General features: G+C 33.0%; 1 protein-coding gene across 3 annotated transcripts in view; it reads right to left on the reverse strand.

The window, feature by feature from the left end:
• Positions 1-19,125, reverse strand: part of LOC145287790 (tyrosine-protein kinase Src42A-like) — a 430,888-nt gene that overhangs the window by 112,329 nt on the left and 299,434 nt on the right. Inside the window, exon 3 of one of the 3 annotated variants that reach the window (XM_080135620.1) lies at positions 13,980-14,036. The exons of the other annotated variants lie outside the window; for them this stretch is intronic. Coding sequence (XP_079991746.1) covers positions 13,980-14,036 — 57 coding nt within the window. The remainder of the gene's footprint in view (positions 1-13,979; positions 14,037-19,125) is intronic. 3 annotated transcript variants of the gene reach the window in all.

A 19,125-nucleotide genomic window follows, 5' to 3' on the forward strand; every position in this document is an offset into this window, starting at 1 on the left:
ACGTACGTACGTACGTACGTTAAAGGTACTAGGGTATTAAGTATAACAAAGAAAAGAAAAAAAAAAAAAATGAAAGCACCCTCAGGCGATTAACAATAAACTAACCCCCTCTCAAATAGAGAAGGAAAAACCTAGGAAGGTAAATCTCCTAGAACTACACAGGATGAGCAACACTGGAGTTACCAGGAAAACTGGCCATTTCAGAAATGGCATAAGCTGTTCACTTTAGTGCTGAGGGGAGGCACTTTTATAAACACCTTGATCGCAAAATCAAAGAATATGTTAACATGTATCGTGAGTGATTAATATGTATAAAATCTCCTTGGGGAAACCAACGTTCTAAATCAGTTTCAGTATAATAATAAAAAAGTTAATTTTTTTTTTTATACGAATGTCTTAGTAATTTATATTATACTTTTTAATAAATGGGATCTCCTTATCACCGAAGACGCAATATGAAAAAAATAAATAAATAAAATAATGTGATGTTGCTTTTGGGTCGTACATGAAACTAAAATATACCTTCTTAGTCTACTGGTTAAAATCCAAGGGTAGTATCTGTTCTGTCTAAAGATGATATAATGATATTGTCGGATTTCCGTTCGCACTGGGCGTCCATACAATGGAAATATGTCATTTATAAATAGCAAGTGCCAACATTGGCGAAGCATAATATTTTCTCTCCATATTTTGGATGAAGCGCGTACATGAGTATTAAGAATTCTGGACGTCAAACAACTCATTAAAAAAATTTTTTTGTAAAGTTAAATCTATAGTATTTAACAGGAAGTTCTATTTATGCACACATATTTGCCCAGTGTTGCCTGGGAGTAAAAGAAAAAGAAGAAGAAAAAAGAAAAAAAGATTTTACAAAGAAATAGAAATTCATTTTAGTGGCTTTAATTTCATAATCAAATTATTTTGTAAAATAGGAATAAATAAAAAAAATTGTTTTCATACTTGGCTCTACTTTATTACGCCAAGAGCAGTTGTCTGCTTGTTTCTATATTTGTCCAGCTAAAATTTTAAAAATACAGAGCAAAACCCCTAAAAACTTAGTATTAAAAAAAATATTTTTTTTAAATCAGCTTAACCCTGGAAAAATATCTAAAATTTAGAAAAAAAAAAAAGATTAATTCTTTGGGAGTCAAATAGCCATTTGTATCATTGAATGTTATCAAGAATTAAATACTGTATGGGATTAAAAGGAAGAAATCGCAAGTTAGAATCAAATATCGATCAGTCAGATTCAATGCTAAAATCCGGTTGACTTAATCTATCATATAAAAGACATGCGTGTATGTTTGTATGTCCAACTAAAACTTCAAAAATACACAACAAACTAACTTTTTTTTTTTTTTTTTTTTTTAAATCAGCGTAACCTCTGCAAAATAATATAAAAGACTTAGAAAGAGTCAAATGGCCATTTGTATCATTGAATCTTATCTAAAATTAAACAAGATTTTTAATATTATCATGTATTAATACAACCTAGGAAATGAGTCAGCATTTTTTTTCTAATATAAAGACGCTATCACTGGATTTAATTTATCATTTCTTAACTATTTTCATTTCTATACAAAGAAAGGGTGAGAAAAAAAAAGTTTTAGTAGTGCTTTTGGGTATACTTAATTTTAATTGGCATTTTCAGTAGCGCTCTGAAGACCTAACTTTTATTTTTTCACTCCTCACATGAAAAAAAAAAAAGAAAAAAAAAAAAAAAGAAAAAAAAAAAGGAAATTTACTTTTTTTTTATGGATCTAGGCATTGCCGGGTATCTCTGCTAATCAATTAATAGTAAAGAATAAATATGTAAGTAACGCGGAGGCAAGAAACACAAAAATACATACACAGGCATGCTTTAAGTCACATATTTTCATTAAGATATTAATTTTTGAAAAAATACAAGGAAGAGAATCAGTAAAGTCCACACAATTTCCCTTTAACATATTTCACTGAGTAAAGGAAAAAGTCTCCACTAACAGTTTTCTTAAGCATTTTCAGTAAAAACTAAAGCAAAATAAAATATATTCATACCAATAACATATTGAAAAAAAAAAAAAAAAAAAAAAAAAAAAAAAAATTATGAAATACGTTACTATTGATATTTGAAATTGTTATTTGAGCACGAGTTTGAAAAAACTGACAAGACCACTAAAACAAGTGGTTGTACATGGATATTTATTTTTTCTTTTATCTTTTTTGAAGATGAAGTTTACCTCGAAAATTAAAAAAAGACATAACACTATTGATACCATCCTGGTTCAACATACTACAGTGATAAATGATTAATAATAATTTTTTTTTTTAAATTGAATTTTAATATTGTCATTTATTCTATTTACCTTGTCTTGTACCCAATAGTGTTTTTGTAATTTTTTTTTTTTTTTTTTTTACTAAACTGCATTGTTGTAGTATTCAAACATATATATATATATATATATATCGATGCCTTTGCTCAATCTTAAAAAACAGACTATCCAGAAAGACATTAGGTACTGGAGGATCTATGTGAAGGTTGCCAACATCCCGAAGTGAAAGTGAGCTTTGTGAAACAAATTGGATTCGAATTTGGAACACCCAGATTGTAAGTCTGTGTTGTTAACCATGATGATGATGATGATGATAAATGAGAAAGAGTGATCATTTACTTTAAGGAATTTGCTGTAAATCGATTTAACGAGGAAAACAACTCCAGAATGGAATGTGCAGTTGTTGCTCAATTCCATGAATACTAATGGCCATTCTGAAAATGCCGCTTTCTATAAAAGCTGTGGGTTTTCCATAAATTGACAAGTTGCTAATTTCAATAGCTCTGGAATTTCCAACAGCAACAAAGATCCCTGCAGTATACAAGGGAAGGGATCAGTCAGCCAGGAAGAAGGAAGGATGAGCAACCCGGGTATTATTGATTTTTATGGAAAAAGTGAAATTCCCATAAGGGGTGCAGCAGCAATAGCAGCAATGTGTATAAGGAAAGAAAATAGAAAGGGGGGGGTAGGAAAGAAAAGAAAATATTAACGGAGGGAAAGAAAAAAAAGGGAAGAAAAATTAAAAGTGGAAAGAAAAGAGAATTGGAAAGAAGGAAAGAAAAAAAATGAAAAGGAAGAAAAAATCAAAAGAGGCAAGAAAAAAAGAAAAGAGGGAAGAAAAAAGAGGGAAGAAAAAAGAGCAAAGAAAAAAGAAAAAGACAAAAGGAAAAGAAAGACAAAAGGAAAAGAAAGACAAAAGGAAAAGAAAGAAAAAAGAGGAAAAGAAAGAAAAAAGAGGAAAAGAAAGAAAAAAGAGGAAAAGAAAGAAAAAAGAGGAAAGGAAAGAAAAAGAGGAAAAGGAAAAGAAAAAGAGGAAAAGGAAAAGAAAGAAACGAGAAAGGTTAGATATCAAAGAAAAAAGGAAATATGAGAAAAGAAAAAAAGCAGAAGAAAGATGAAAAAAGGAAAGGAAAAAAAAAACAGAAAAGGGAAGATAAAAATGAAAACAACAACAACAAAAAAACCCTGGAAATTATAGAAAATGGAAATTGAGAAAAAGGGATTCTATTTAATGGTGGAACAGAAATACAAGAGACTTGAGAAAAAGACTTCAAGTACATGAGAAAAAAAATTTGATACACTAAGAAAGACAAAAAGAAACTTGAATAAGAAATAAAAACAAAACAAAGGAGCAATTCAATAACTTATCAGTCATTACATAAAGTGCCTCCACTCTCACAGGGCTGTGTAGGGAGATTTAAAAAGTTCTTCTTTAGAATAAATACCACCACTTTTTCTTCCAAATGATATAGGATAGGGTAAGAGTTACTTTACAGGTTAGGATTTACTCAGATTAAAAAACATGTAATGATGCAAAAGTTAATTTCCTTTAAACTAAACCAGTGGTTACCAACCCTTTTTTTTTGTGGTGGTGGTGGTATGGGGGAGGGGGTCTGCACTCCTCAAGAAATTTCCCTCAAACCTCGCACGCCCTAAAATTTCTGAACTCAATAAAATGCATGGTTGGATCAAATCTATTTGGATGGCCACCTAATAACAATATTTAATCCTAAAATGAAAGCAAGATGTTAATACATAAAAAAAAACACACACACACACACAAAAGAATAATATATAGTTAATACCCTATTTTTTATGTAAACTTTTTTCGCGCCCTCTAGAACATTGTATCGCACTCCCTGGGGGTGTGAGAACCCCAAGTTGGACAACCCTGAATTAGACGAAAAACAGGACATAAATAAACCCTCTTCACAATATATAAATAGTAGCTGTCCCGATCTGGCATTGCCAGTTTCCGTTATATTCAGATTTGTTTTGTAAATGTTTTAATGCTCTATAACCACGTTTTCTTTTTCTTATATTGGTATTTTATCTAAAAAAAAAAAAAAATAATTTTTTAAATAAATAAATAAAAAAATAAAATAAGGTAACATAACTTTGGTTCTTGTCCAGAATTCCCCCTATATTAAAGAAACAAAAATAAACAAAAATCTGCATGACGTGCATCTATATGAGGAAACGAAAATATATTCCAAAAAATCACGTAAATTGATCAGGTTTTATTTTTAAATAAGAAAATAAAATTTTCTGAGTAAGAGAAGAGAGACTGTCTTGTCCACCATTTTTAAAACAATCTAAAATAAGGGAGATAATAATTTAAATTTGCGAAATTTTTTGCTGTAATGCTTACAAATTCCCATTAATCGCTTAAAAATTATTTTATCTATAAAAATAAAATTACTTGATCAATTTACGTAATTTTTTTAGAATATATTTTCGTTTTGGCAAAAGTACATACATCATACAAATTTTTCTTTATTTTTGTTTTATAATATGGAGGAATTCTAGATCAGAACTCTTACTTTACTGAAACAATAAGTGTTATTCCTTCTTAGTTAATGTGTTTTTAAGAATATCTCAATATTAGGAAAGTGCTGAACCAGGTTAAATATTAAAAAAAAAAAAAATACAATAATAAATTATAGTGAAATACATCAGTTAATTGCCAATAACATGGTACAACACTACCAAATGAAAATTGGCCTTTTCAGCTTATATATTAATTAAGTCCACCAATAAAAATTTGGTCTACACATAATTTTATATATTAGATATACTTATTCATCTTTACACATAATTAAATGTTGAAACGAATTTGCTCAAAAAACAATAAGGGTTCCAATTCACTTGCTTCCCCACGAGGGCAGAGTTAGACACAATTTCGATTTTTAATACGGGGAAAATACAACTCCCCCAAAAGTGGCACTCTAAGTTGAGAGAGAGAGAGAGAGAGAGAGAGAGAGAGAGAGAGAGAGAGAGAGAGAGAGAGAGAGAGAGAGAAATTGCTTCAGTCTGGAAAGATTTCTTCTTCCACTGACCGATGGCAATAAAAACAAAGTTATAGCATAAAAACAGATACTATGTTTTGCTCCTGCTGGTACGTTTTAATAAAAAATGTTTCAGTAACATCATATGAAAAGGCAACACTTGGCCTTCGGGTCAAGATCAAACTGTAGTATCTGTTCTTCAGATGCTGCACTTTAATTTCTTGTTCTCTGTTAGTGGAGGAGAAATCCTTCACGACTGAGACAATTTTTATTTTTGTTCCTTTTCTCCACATTAAAAAACGACCCTGTCCCGTGGGGAGGCATAGTAAATAGGAACATCATATGAAAAGAAAAGGCAAAATTCGAGGGTTTATAGCATAAGTACTTGGCAAAACCCAGTTGTAAATTACACTCTCCTGGAGGTTGAAGGTTCAATCCTTAATGTGGGCGACACTAAAATACGATTGTGAATTTCTACCCAATCAAGGCTAATGGAACGAAAGCATGCAACCCCTGTAAGTTACATTTCTGCTCGACAAAAACATTCCCAAGTTTGACAAGATATACACACGTGAAGAAGGAGGTTACATCGACCGAAAAGCTGTGAAAATAACACACAAGATGAGAACAGTAGTCCGAAAAATCCAACGGGTGTTTCTTATCATGCACATTACCAAAGCAACTTGTTGAAACGGCATCAGTTAAGAAATGAAAATGATGTTAAGTTCTAAAGGAAGGATTAAGAGGAGTGGGAGGGGAGTTAGAGAGGGTAACTAAGCAGGTGAATATTAAATTAAAAAAAAAGAAAGAGAGAGAGAATAGAGAAGATGATCACGTGAAAGGAAAGAGAACAGTAGCCATATATGGAGATGAGCCGAATTGGATCAATACAAATCATGTGGACAACGAAACAGTGTATATTTTGTACAATGGATGGAGAAAAGGAGAGGAGGGAAAACGGAGGGACCAAGAAGGGCGAGAGAGAAAGTAAAACAGAGGGATGGTAGAGAGAGAGAAAGAGAGAGAGAGGGATAGTAAAGAGAGGAATGGTAGAAAAGTGAGAGAGAGAGAGAGAGGAATGGTAAAGAGAGAGAGAGAAAGAAAAGAAAGGGGGATGGTAGTGAAGGAAAGAGAAGGAAAGAGAGAAAGAGGGGGATGGTAGAGGAATGGTAGAGAGAAAAAGAGAGGGATGGTAAAGAGAGAAAAAGAGAAAAAGAGAGGGATGGTAGAGAGAGAAAGAGAAAAAGAGAGGGATGGTAGAGAGAGAGAAAGAAAGAGAGGGAGGGTAGAGAGAGAAAAAGGGAAAAGGAGAGTAGAGAGAGGGGAAGAAAAGGAAACGAGAGAGAGAAAGAGAGAGAGAGAGGGGGAGGGGGAAAGAGAGAGAGGGGAGGGGGAAAGAGAGAGAGGGGGAGGGGGAAAGAGAGAGAGAGAGAGGGGGAAAGAGAGAGGGACAGAAAAGGGAACCAGAAAGAGATCGAGGGTAAAAAAAAAGGAGAACCGGAAAAAGAGAAACAGAGTAAAAAACAATGAAAGAAATAGAAAGAGAAAGAAATGAGAGACCAGAGAGAGACGATGAGAAAGAGAGTAAAAAGGGGGACCAGAGAGAGAGAGAGAGAGAGAGAGAGAGAGAGAGAGGGGGGGAGTGGCCCAAAGTCATTTTACTTTCACTTGTTTTTCTTTTGATATAAGATTTAGAAAGTTTTATTTGATTAAAGTATCGTTTTGTCAAATTATTAATGATTATAAAACCATAACTACTTTTGTGAAGTAACGTTGTTATATTTATGAAGTTATTAGATGTAAATAACTTCCAAATGTCACAAAATAATTCAACATGTTTCAACTGCTAACAACAAATCAAAATATTATAATAGCTTATTCTTTTAAAATTCGTCAGGGTTGATTTAATTTTGCATTTTTTAAAAATAGGATTTTTATTACGTTTTATTTTACACGACTAGTTTTATCAAAAAACAAAACAAAAAAAAAATGATACATAGTAAATAAAAAAATTGTAAATCACTTGCAGGTAAATAAATAAATAAAATGTATGTATGTGTATTACACTAAATTTCAGTGAATAAATTTTTTATTCATTTTTTTTTCCCAAATAATAATAATAATAATAATAATAATAAAAACCTCTATGCATTTTGAAAGTTTCGTACACGGATGAACAACCAAACATTTGTCAATTCAGAATCTTTCATCCACGCTGATGATCTTCAAAAAGATCAAGTCTGCTTCCATAAAAAAATAGATAAGAAACAAAAATTCGTAAACCAAGCAACTTACACTGAAACCAGTTCCCATAAGAGGAACACTGATATTTATGTCCCATTTAAGCCGCCATCTTAGTTTCCTAATCAAGATAAATACACATTATATTACCACAGTGAAATACCAAAACAGCCATTAATCAACGTTAAATACTAAAGTTTTTACATTTTAATGTTTTTTTCCCCCCTTCCTTTTTTGCTTGCCCATGTCTAATTATTCAGCCAAAATGACTGCAAAAACAAAAAGTAAAAAAAAAAAAAAAAAAAAGGAAACAATCTTGACTATAACGGATTTTTTTTTTAATGTACAACTTCTACTGTTCTGCAAATATCATTTATGGAAGATGGAAAGTGAGAATGTGTGTGTGTTAGGACAAATCCCAACTTATATACTCAACGAATTTTTGATCTACAGACTTGAAATTTGGTACATAAGGTATTCAGACAGAGAAAACTTTAATCGGTTTGTATCCGAAAAAAAAAATGTTTGCTAAGGGGTTAAAATTGAAAAATTGGTACTTGGTGTGTGTGTGTGTGTGTGGGGGGGGTCCTAGGACTTTTATCTGTCAACTGTTTCACGATTGTGCATGCACGAATCATTCACATAAGAGCTTCCTTATATTAAGAATAAGTAGGCTTGAAAACATATTTGAAGAACATGTCGAGTTGATTTGATGGTTATCGTACTTGATTCATTGTATTTAGGTTTTGGTTTCGATCTCAGCTCAAGAAGTGAACCGTTTAGAAAAAAACATAATACTTGCATACATATGTCTCAGTTTCTTTCCGGTTTTTTACTCCACCCCCCACTTTTTTTTTTTTTTTTTTTTTTTTAAGAATTTAACATTGCACTTAATACCGGGCAACACCGTGTACATTATAAATATATATATGAGAGAGAGAGAGAGAGAGAGAGAGAGAGAGAGAGAGAGAGAGAGAGAGAGAGAGAGAGAGAGAGAGAGAGAAATAAATACACCAAGCTGAAGTTTTAACCAATGTTTGATAAAAAAAAAAAAAAATCATGTTATACTTAATAAAAAAAATCTTATTTATCTGGCGTTGCTCAGGTGTCTTGCTACTTTTTGTTTCGCTTTCTTTTTATTTTGGAAGAACAAAAAAAAAATAAATCAAACTCAGAATTATCTCCCTTCATTGTTTTCAATGATTTGCATTAAAAGTAAATGAATAGATTTTTTTCTCACGTAATAAATATTCAAATATTTGTTATTTTATTTAGTTAGTTTCGAACGATAATGATGACAACAAAAATCTTTAAAAAGTTGAAAATTATTACTTACATAGGAAAAGAGTAATTTGTAAAAAAAGGGACCCCAAATCTAAAAAATGACTTTTTTTATGAGTGAAAATGAATTTTTGGATAATAATATTGTTTAAATGTACAAATATAACTTATGTTCACTACCTTCTCCCCCTGTCATTTAAAAATGCCTTGTTTACGTTCTTTAAAATGAGACGATTGACTGAATCTATGTTAATTATCCAATCAAAACGATTACAATATACCTACTAATGATTCAGCAAAAATAGTCTATTACTAAATATGTTCCTTGTTGTTTATGAGGAGTAAAAATGTTTTCTTAGAGAAAAACTCCTCTTAACTCCTCCGTAATATCACTAATCAAAACAAGGGTAGAGGACTGTCTCTACTATTTGCAGATTCAAAAATACTGATTGTGTATGGAGTACTGTTGTCATATTTGGGCTGGTGAATCTGTGTCCCAAAAATAAAATAAAAAAGAAAATAAAAACTCATATCGTATATATATATATATAATATATAATATATATATATATATATATATATATTATATATATATGTGTGTGTGTGTGTGTGTATGTATATATATGTGTGTGTGTATATGTATGTATATATATATATGCATATATATGTATATATATGCATATGTGTATATATATGCATATATATGTATATATATATATATATATATGTATGTATATATATATGTATATGTGTGTATATATATATATATGTGTGTATATGTATATACATACATATATATATGTATATATGTACATATATATGTGTATATATGTACATATATATGTGTATATATGTACATATATATGTGTATATATACATATATATATATATAAATAAAATTCAACGAAGTGATACAGACATGGGAGATAACTCAAGTATAAAAATTGTGAATGATGAAAAAAAAAAAAGAAAAGTGAAAGGACGAAATTAAACAAAACAAAAAAAAACAAAACAATGAAACTAAAAAAGATAAAAGCCAATCAAGTTGATTAAAAAAAAAATGAAGATTAAACAATGCTTAAATAAAGCCAAGATAACTTTACTTCTGAAGTTGACACTTGTTTCAAGCATCTGCGTTTTAACATGACAGAATTTCTCGTTTATATAAGACAAAACCAGATTCTGTGATCAATAAGTTACACTAATTTTGAATATCTTAAAATCAAGGTTTCACCTATATAAGGCCTGGCAACTGTGCAACTAGTGTTCAGAACAGGGGCTGGCAAGATTATCATTGATTAAATGAATACGTGTATACATCCGGGTTCTTCTTCCTTATAAGAATATGATTGGCTGGTTAAGCCATAAATACAGACCGGTGGAGCTGCAAGCCTCACGCTAAAGAATACCAGCTGTGACTACAAACACTCATTTAGTAAGGCGATTTACTAGATTATTATTATTTGATATGTTTCAAAGTCCACTCAGCTACTTCAAACGAATAATATAATTATATTAATTATAAGATAGGGAAAAAACAAAAAACGTTTGCTCCATAGTCTGTGAAACAAAGGCTTTATTAAAAACCAAATAGAACTTCCATGAAGAATGTTTCTTCACTAGGACATTCCATCTGTGGAACAAGATATCAAGTCTGTTTCTCAACTGACTACATCACAATCATCTTCAAGTCTAATGTAAACAAAAACTTAATCATTTTTTATTTTTAACATTCCACCTATTGTTTTCAGTCTTCTTGTGGTGGCTATCATCGTCCAATTGATCTCTTTAATGCTTATCCTCGAGTGGCCTCCAGACCTTGATAAGTGGCGACCCATCAGTAACCCTACTCATAGATTGAATTCTTTAGAAAAGGAATAAGTAATTGTCCCTTAGCATAAGGAATAGCTCTTCATAAAAGAATTGAGCACTCCTGCAGTTGGTAAAGCAAATTCTAAAAATATATAAAAAGCATTAACATTTTCTTTTACTTTCATAGTAAGGGTACTAATATTGTTACGTCCAGTTGTTTGTTTTCGAATCTCTGCATGAACAACTCCAAGTTTAACCACACTGATGAGGTGATATGATGAAACATCTGTTTATGAATATATATTATTATTATTTCTGACATTCTCCAGTCTAGAGAGACTATAATGTTTAAATTTTTTAAAGTCATTTCCATTAAAAAATGTTTTCTTTTATTAGTACTCGTCTCATCTTCTGACAGCTAATTGAATAACCAGTCCAGCTGCTTATGTAAACTGCCGGAAGATAAGGACGTAAAATTGCCAAAGATTGGATTGTATACTGGATAAGTACTCCGTCGGGTTATATAGAAAGCGGATCCAAATGGAAGTTTTTCTTTAGTTGATAATGTAGCATTAGAACCGTTAAAATGGATCTCTCCCGCCTTCAAACAATTATAGCATGAAAATAAAGTGTAGCTCGGTGATCGCCTTTTGGCCGCGCTAGGATAAAAAACACAAGACACCAGATATGCTGCAGTGTCGTCTGTGACTGCACAATGAATAGTAACAGTTACAATGATCACAGATGTGGCATTAATCAGAGAATTGGTCTTCCAATGTTCTTGTCTTTCTTGATGATGCACAAGTTTTTTCTCTGAATTTTAGAGCAGTTGGAAGCATTGTTTTTTTTTCAACAACGATGATTGTTTGCAATATCCTTCCACTTGTTGAAATTCACATTATGCTTACATACGTCTTTGGAATGGAGACATGGTCTTCCATGAGCATCTTTGTCGGAAGCTAGCTTAATATATACAGTACTTCCTTCAATATTCTGCCATTAGGCATCTGGTGTGCATGTCCAGCCCAGTTTGTTCTCTATGAAAACGAATACGACTGCACCAAATGGCTAGGAGAAAACTTTAGTGAATGAAATACTAATATTAGGAAGATTCAATGTGTTAGCTCTTGAAATGAATTTTACACAAAGTTGTGTTTTTGTGTTATTTTTGTATGCTTTATTTTTTTCAGGAGTAGGCGAGGGGTGAATTAATTGAACTTATTTCTAACAACAGGCAAACCAGCATAGTTGGCAATTAACTAATTACTAGGCATTACGAAATAGTTCCTTTAGAAAAATGTCCTAAATAAGTGATTTTTTTTTTTAATGGAAATCACTCCAAACAAGGCATGAAGCCACTTAATATAAGGAGCTAAAAAAAAAAAAATAAAAACAAAACAAAAAGAAAACACTTCAAGGTCAAAAACTATGATAATTATATGGATAGATTCCAACCCTCCAAAAAAAACATCAATTCTCTCCACTTTGTCAGAAACATCTTTAAATGGAATATAAGGACTAAAGAAATTTTCATAATTTAGATTTCTACATGACCCCCTCCCCTCCAGTCGTAGACATTAATTGCATAGCTGCCAGGCTTATTATAGGTATTGTCTTGCTCAAGGTATAAAATTTAAGTGAAACCTTAACATTCTTGAATGATCAGAAAAGTGGTTCTCATATATACACATAAGGTTTTTTTTTTTTTTTTTTATTAAAGTTTAATTTACAAGAGGGGGGGGTGATAAATAAAATCCTTATTATTTAGATTATTTGGACTAATGATCTCACCTTTAATGTTATTCGCACAACGTTTCGGTCGATGTAATCTCTGACCTTCTTCAGGTGTATCTTGCTGTAATTTTACAGACATTTACACACGTGTTAATACGTACGGACCCAACACGTTGTAGACTGTCACGAAGAACATAAGAAAAAGAAGCGGAAAGAAATTCAAATCGTTGTTTCAGGTTTAAAAAAAAAGACATTTATTCTTCCGTCTTGGTCGCACACAACTTCCTATCTTGCTGTGACGTCACCCATGTGTCTCTAATATGATCCCTAGTTTGCGCACATGTTCTTTTTATAATCTTTTTCCCTTGCCGTGACATCATCTTGCACACGGCTCTAACATTTGCATACAATGCGCGTCTGCGCTCAGTTACATTGTCAAACGTTCTGTCGAACTCAGAAATGTGCAAGGAATTCCGAATGGGGTAGCATCTCTCAATCTGTCAGCCATGACCAAGTAGAAATCTTAATTCACGGTTATACTTTTAGTGCCACCTTCACTGAGGACTGAACCTTCAACCTCCAGAAGATTGTAACTTACAACTGAACTTTAGCAAGTACATCATCTACTATGCTACGGGTCCTTGGCATCTATAATATAAATCTCACCTGTATGTTCAAATCTATGTATGTATGTATGTATGTATGTTTGTTTGTATGTATGTTTGTTTGTATGTATGTTTGTATGTCAGGTCATGTCATATGCTACTGGTACCATGTAACCCAGTACTACCTGCCTCATGGTCGGGTCACCGGCGACTAAACTGGTTCCCCCACCAGACTTGTTTGGTGAGGAGGGTGGCTAGTCTCCCTGAAGGATTAAAAACAAGACCTTCCAAAGGGCGAATGAACTCTTTTTCTGGGTCAACGGCCAACTAGCACCGTGTATATTTGTGTGTGTGTATATGTGTATTGGGGTAGAGAGGGCTCCCGTAAGCCATGGTGAAGGCAAGCTTTCAAGGAGAAGCAAATCTCTAATTTAAAAAAATAAAGCGGAAGACCAGTTAATTCCTTCACCCTCAACTGAACACTTTTCTACAGAGAGGGGTCGCTTTTTCCGCCGATATTTTCGAAAGTCATCTCCTCTTTTTGATTGACCAGCCATAATTTAAACTTTCACCACTTCCAGTTTAGCGATGGATGCAACGGCAAGGACGTCACTTTTTTTTTTTCTCCTTCGCCGTACAGGTTCGCGCCTGCCTGCCGACTACAACTTTTTTTTTTTTTTTGCTCAACACAGACCTCCAAACACCTGGGCAATGCTGGGTACCCAGGCTAGCAGTCAAATAAATGAAAGGTTCTGCTCGAAATTCCATGCAGATTTCAAGGTTCTCCAAAATGATTGGCCAAGTTCAGCAAGATACACCTGAAGAAGGTCAGAGAGAACATAAACTGAAACATTGTGTGAATAACACAAAAGATGACGAACAGTAGTCCATATAATTGAAATAATGTCAAATCTGCTATATCATCATCATCTGTGGAGGAGGATATTTACAGTCAATAACTAAAATGTTTGCATACAAATACTTACTCTTACTTCTCTCTTTCCTTCCTATATCTGACCACCTGCCTGATGGACTTATTCTGACTGCAATGATCAATGGTAATAAAATGTAGAAATACCAGCTGGTAGACATTTAAGAAGAAGATTAAAAAAACACACACAGCAAAGAAGAGTTGACTTCCAGGGTTGCAAAGTTGGAGTATCAAGTCAGAGGTTTTGGAAGGAGACAGAGTCAAACGCGTGAGAATAGTCGAAGTCAGATTTTTTTTTTTTTTTTTTAAATCTCCAAAGAATCAACAAATTAGTAGACTTTAAAATAACACGTCAGAGTCAAATATTTGGAATGGTCAAAGTTGGTTTCAGAATTTTGGGGAATCGTCAGCGTCGGAGACAGGATTTGGGAAATCGTCGGGGTCGGAGACAGGATTTGGGAAATCGTTGGGGTCGGAGAAAAGATTTGGGAAATCGTTGGGGTCGGAGAAAAGATTTGGGAAATCGTTGGGGTCGGAGAAAAGATTTGGGTAATCGTTGGGGTCGGAGAAAAGATTTGGGTAATCGTTGGGGTCGGAGAAAAGATTTGGGTAATCGTTGGGGTCGGAGAAAAGATTTGGGTAATCGTTGGGGTCGGAGAAAAGATTTGGGTAATCGTTGGGGTCGGAGAAAAGATTTGGGTAATCGTTGGGGTCGGAGAAAAGATTTGGGTAATCGTTGGGGTCGGAGAAAAGATTTGGGTAATCGTTGGGGTTGGAGACAGGATTTGGGAAATCGTTGGGGTCGGAGACAGGATTTGGGTAATTGTTGGGGTCGGAGAAAAGATTTGGGTAATCGTTGGGGTCGGAGACAGGATTTGGGAAATTGTTGGGGTCGGAGAAAAGATTTGGGTAATCGTTGGGGTCGGAGACAGGATTTGGGAAATCGTTGGAGTCGGAGACAGGATTTGCGAAATCATTGGGGTCGGGGACAGGATTTTGGGAATTGTTGGGATCGGACGCAAGATACAGGACTTGGGAGATTGTAGGAGTCGCAGTCAGAATTTCTGGAAGCCTAAAGAGTTAGTGTCAGAGTTCAAGGTTATATATTCCGACTCCACAACCCTGTTGACTTCTACAATCCACTTTCAAGCTGATTCTTCATAAATACTACACGTGTAATGCACCACACACAGTTTGAACCAGGTTAAAAAAAAAAAAAAAAGGAAGAAAAAAAAAGAAAAAAGAAAGAAATGAAAAACAACCAGACAGATGCACATTCAATCTTAGAGGGATTTTGGACAAATGTAAATGAAAAGACTTAGAAAATAGTGTTTTCCCTTTCTGTATAGAATTCTTAGAACTGTAGTTAACATTGTTCAGGTGGTTTTCATTTCAGGAAGGAATCATAAAAACAGTCACCAGAAAATTAATCATCTTTTTTAATATTTTCATTTTAGAATTGAGAAATGGTAACGCGTGTTATTGTGAACGATGCTCTTTCCGAATATGAAGATTGTTCGTGCAAATCCGGCAAATGTGTGATTTAGCAGTGTAAATTATTTGACAGACAAAAGATTATAAAAACTATTTTTATATAAAACACATTATTAGACCCAAAGGCTTAAATAAATCCACCAAAATTTCATTTTTATTATTTTTTTCAACATTTTTTTTTTATTAGACTAAATGTATGACAATCGAGGCCATCATTTTGTTTTTAAAATTTGGCCGTTCTAAGGTTTGACAGATTGGCATTTTTAAGGCCAATTCTAGCCTTTTTTTTTTTTTTTTTTTTTTTACCCTTTCTTTACAAAAATTGCGGTCAAAACAGTTCCAAGAGTACAAAAGGTCTGTCAAACCTTAGAAAGGCTAAATTTTAAAAGCAATATGGCAGCCTCGATTGTCGTACATTTAGTCTAATAAAAAAAATTTTTTTCTGGTTTTCTTTCAGCCTTTGGGTCTAACAAGTTTTTTTTTATAAAAATAATTAGTTTTTATAACTTTTTTTCTGTCAAATAATTTACACCGCTAAACTAGACAATTGCCGCAAATCCTATTCTTGTCAGCTAACAATCATTATTGTTCACCTGGATTTTTCGGACTACCGTTCCTATCTTGAGTGCTATTCTCATACTGTTTTGACCGATGTAACCTTTGACCTTCTTCAGGTGTATCTTGCCAAATTTGAGAATGATTCTGTAAAACTCAGGAATCTGCACAAAATTTAAAATGGAACCCTTTATTTAATCCACAGAGGTAGCATACTCTCACTCCGTCAGCTATAATAGAGCAAAGTTCATAAATAATGGGCTATTGTATTCTTAGTATTGCCCACACCGAGGATTGAACCATCAACCTCAAGATGAGGGTCCGTGGTATAATGGATAAAGTAAAGTTCAGTTGTAAGTGACACCCTTCTGGGGGACTGAAAGAGCAACCCTCAGTATGGGGTGATACTAAGAATACGAATTATTTAAGAATTATACTCAGTCATGGTTGATGGAATGAAAGCATGCTAACAGCAGGTATTAAATAAAGAGTTCCATTTGAAATTCCATACAGATTCCCAAGATACACCTTAAGAAGGTTGGAAGTTACATCGGCCAAAACGTTTGGAAAATAACCCTGAAGAGGAAAAGAGCAAATAATCAAAATCCTCATCTCCAAAATTCTAAAGCATCATTTGTATTATTCTGCTATTCACATTTTGGTTGTTATTTTCACAATGTTTCGGCTGATGTAACCTCCAACCTTTTTCAAGCGCATCTTTTCTGATGTTAGGAGCCCTTATGTCAAACTTGAGAATTAAACTATGACATAATGGATAAAGACGTTTAGAATCAATTAGTTCTAAAAGAGTTTTTTTTTTTTTTTTTTTTTCTTTTGAGGTTGGAGGCTCAATCCTCACTGTATAAGAATAAAATAAAAAAATTTTATAACACATCAAGACACTTTAGAAATGGCTGAGAAAACGAGAACAATCCATCTCCACCCCCATGTATTAAATAAAGGGTTTAGTTTGAAATTCCATATAAACATTTTGAGTTTGAAAAGATGCACCTGAAGAAGGTCAAAGATTACATTGTCTAAAATTTTGTGACAATAAAAATCAAGATGAGAGCGCTAATCTAAATACTCCAAATTATGAATCTTCATCTAAAAAATATTGTTATCGATTATAATCAACATTGTAATCTCTTTCTGACTTCTGGTTTCTGCATCACAGAGGGACAATGGTGACAAGCAAGATATGACCCCTTCTGATCAATAATAATCATCCTTTCATATGAAAGCCTTCTCCTATTCCCAATGTTAAGAACGGCTTTCTTACCTGCTTGACCCTAACCCATTATGCAGGCAAATAAACAGCAGAAACCGGAAATCAAAAAAAGCAAACAATCTTGACTATAACCTTGATGTCTTATCCTACCCAGATTTGCTATATAAAAATGAGCTGTTCCCTTTTCCATTAATTGTTCTCTTCCATTTTTTTTCTCCAACCTTAAAAGCTACCAAGTGAAATTTGATATTTCAAATAACAATTTCGGAAAAATAAATAAATTTAGCGATCAGCATTATATATATATGTATATATATATATATATATATATATATATATAAAATAATAATAAATCCAATCTAATGATATCTACGTTTAGCAGTCCAGCAAAGACTTCAGAGGCAAAATAATAAATCATGTTTCTACATTTTTTGAGATGAGGATCATTTGGAATTTTTTTTTTTTTTTTTTTTTTTTTTTTTAAATAATTTGGATTATTCGGATTACTGTTTTCAACTTGTGTGCTATTTTCACATTTCGACTGATGTAACTTTTAAACTTCTTCCAGTGAGTATTGCCACTCTTGGCAAATATTTCTTTGGCGATCTGTACAGAATCTTGCACTGAATCTTTGATTTAATTAACTGAGGTAGATTGTTCTTGTTCTGTCAACATCGTCCATCGTTTACATTGACTCCTTGCACAACAGATAAAATCCTCAGTGATAATCAGTTTTATGTGACAGTCTTCTGGAGCTTGAATGCTTAATCCTCAGCACAGGTGATACTGAGAATTTAATTAAAATTACTTAAGACTTCTACCTGGTCATAGCTGATAGAATGAGAGCGATCTACTCCGCACGCTTGGTTGTTCAGAGATGTTTGCCTTATAGAGGTACAGGATACTTTCGGGTGTTAGTAGTTTTCTAGCACGGTAGAGAGAGCCCACCTTCCTTGCAGCGGCCCTCAAAGGTTCAATCTCGGCAATCAATCTGGTAGAAACTGCACCATCTCGGTGGCCTGTTGGACTGAGGTATTTATCCTGGGTAGTCCTAAATAGTCCATTGTCCCAGGCCTTGCATCTTCTCTTTAGGGTGGACTAAGTTGCCTGAGATGCCCTGACAGGAGAATGCTGATGAGGCTGTCCAGGCAATTTCTAATAGACCAAAGTGCTTTTCATTAAAAGGTAGTGACTGGCTTAATTGATTCTCCCCACTTTTTGACCTTGTGTTAAATCTTCTAGCAGTGGGAAAGAAGTAAATGCCCAGTCTACTCCCATGGATTAAATAAAGGGTTTTGTTCCAAATTTTATACAGATTCCTGGATTCAATAAGATGCACCTGAAGAAGGTCGGAAGTTACATTAACCGAAACGTCGGAAGTTACATTAACCGAATTCTACATCAGTGAACAAATTATTACAAGCTTTTATCAGGTTCAGCTCATTGGTTTTATTGCATATTAATTTGCTCAAGCCATTTCCTGTTTTCAACGTCATAGGAATTAGATGATGTTAGTTAATTTGGCGACCCTGCCCAATTACGTGCCATACATTTTCTTTCTTCTTTTTTTCATTTTTGAGAAATTTTTTGATTAAAAAATATACAACTTTATCTTTTGGGTACAATTCCAAAAATGTAGGGCAAAAGTAAAATATTGTATTTAAATATAATAAATAAGAATATCCGTAAATTGATTTAAACGAAAAAAAAAAAAAAAAAAAGTTTTTTTTACAGAAACATTTCCACAGAAATAATGAATATTGAATATAACATTATCAATTTCTCACATGTAATAAATAAAATGTGAAAAAAAAATAAATAAAAATGAATGCATAGTTCTAAAATGAATGAATTTTTCACATCATAATAATAATAGTAGAGGACACATTATATTAGCGCATTTTTCAGATTGATTAAAAGG

The sequence above is a fragment of the Euprymna scolopes genome, chromosome 11 (assembly GCF_053919585.1).
Source record: "Euprymna scolopes isolate OS-2025 chromosome 11, ASM5391958v1, whole genome shotgun sequence".
Taxonomy (NCBI): Eukaryota; Metazoa; Mollusca; class Cephalopoda; order Sepiida; family Sepiolidae; genus Euprymna; species Euprymna scolopes.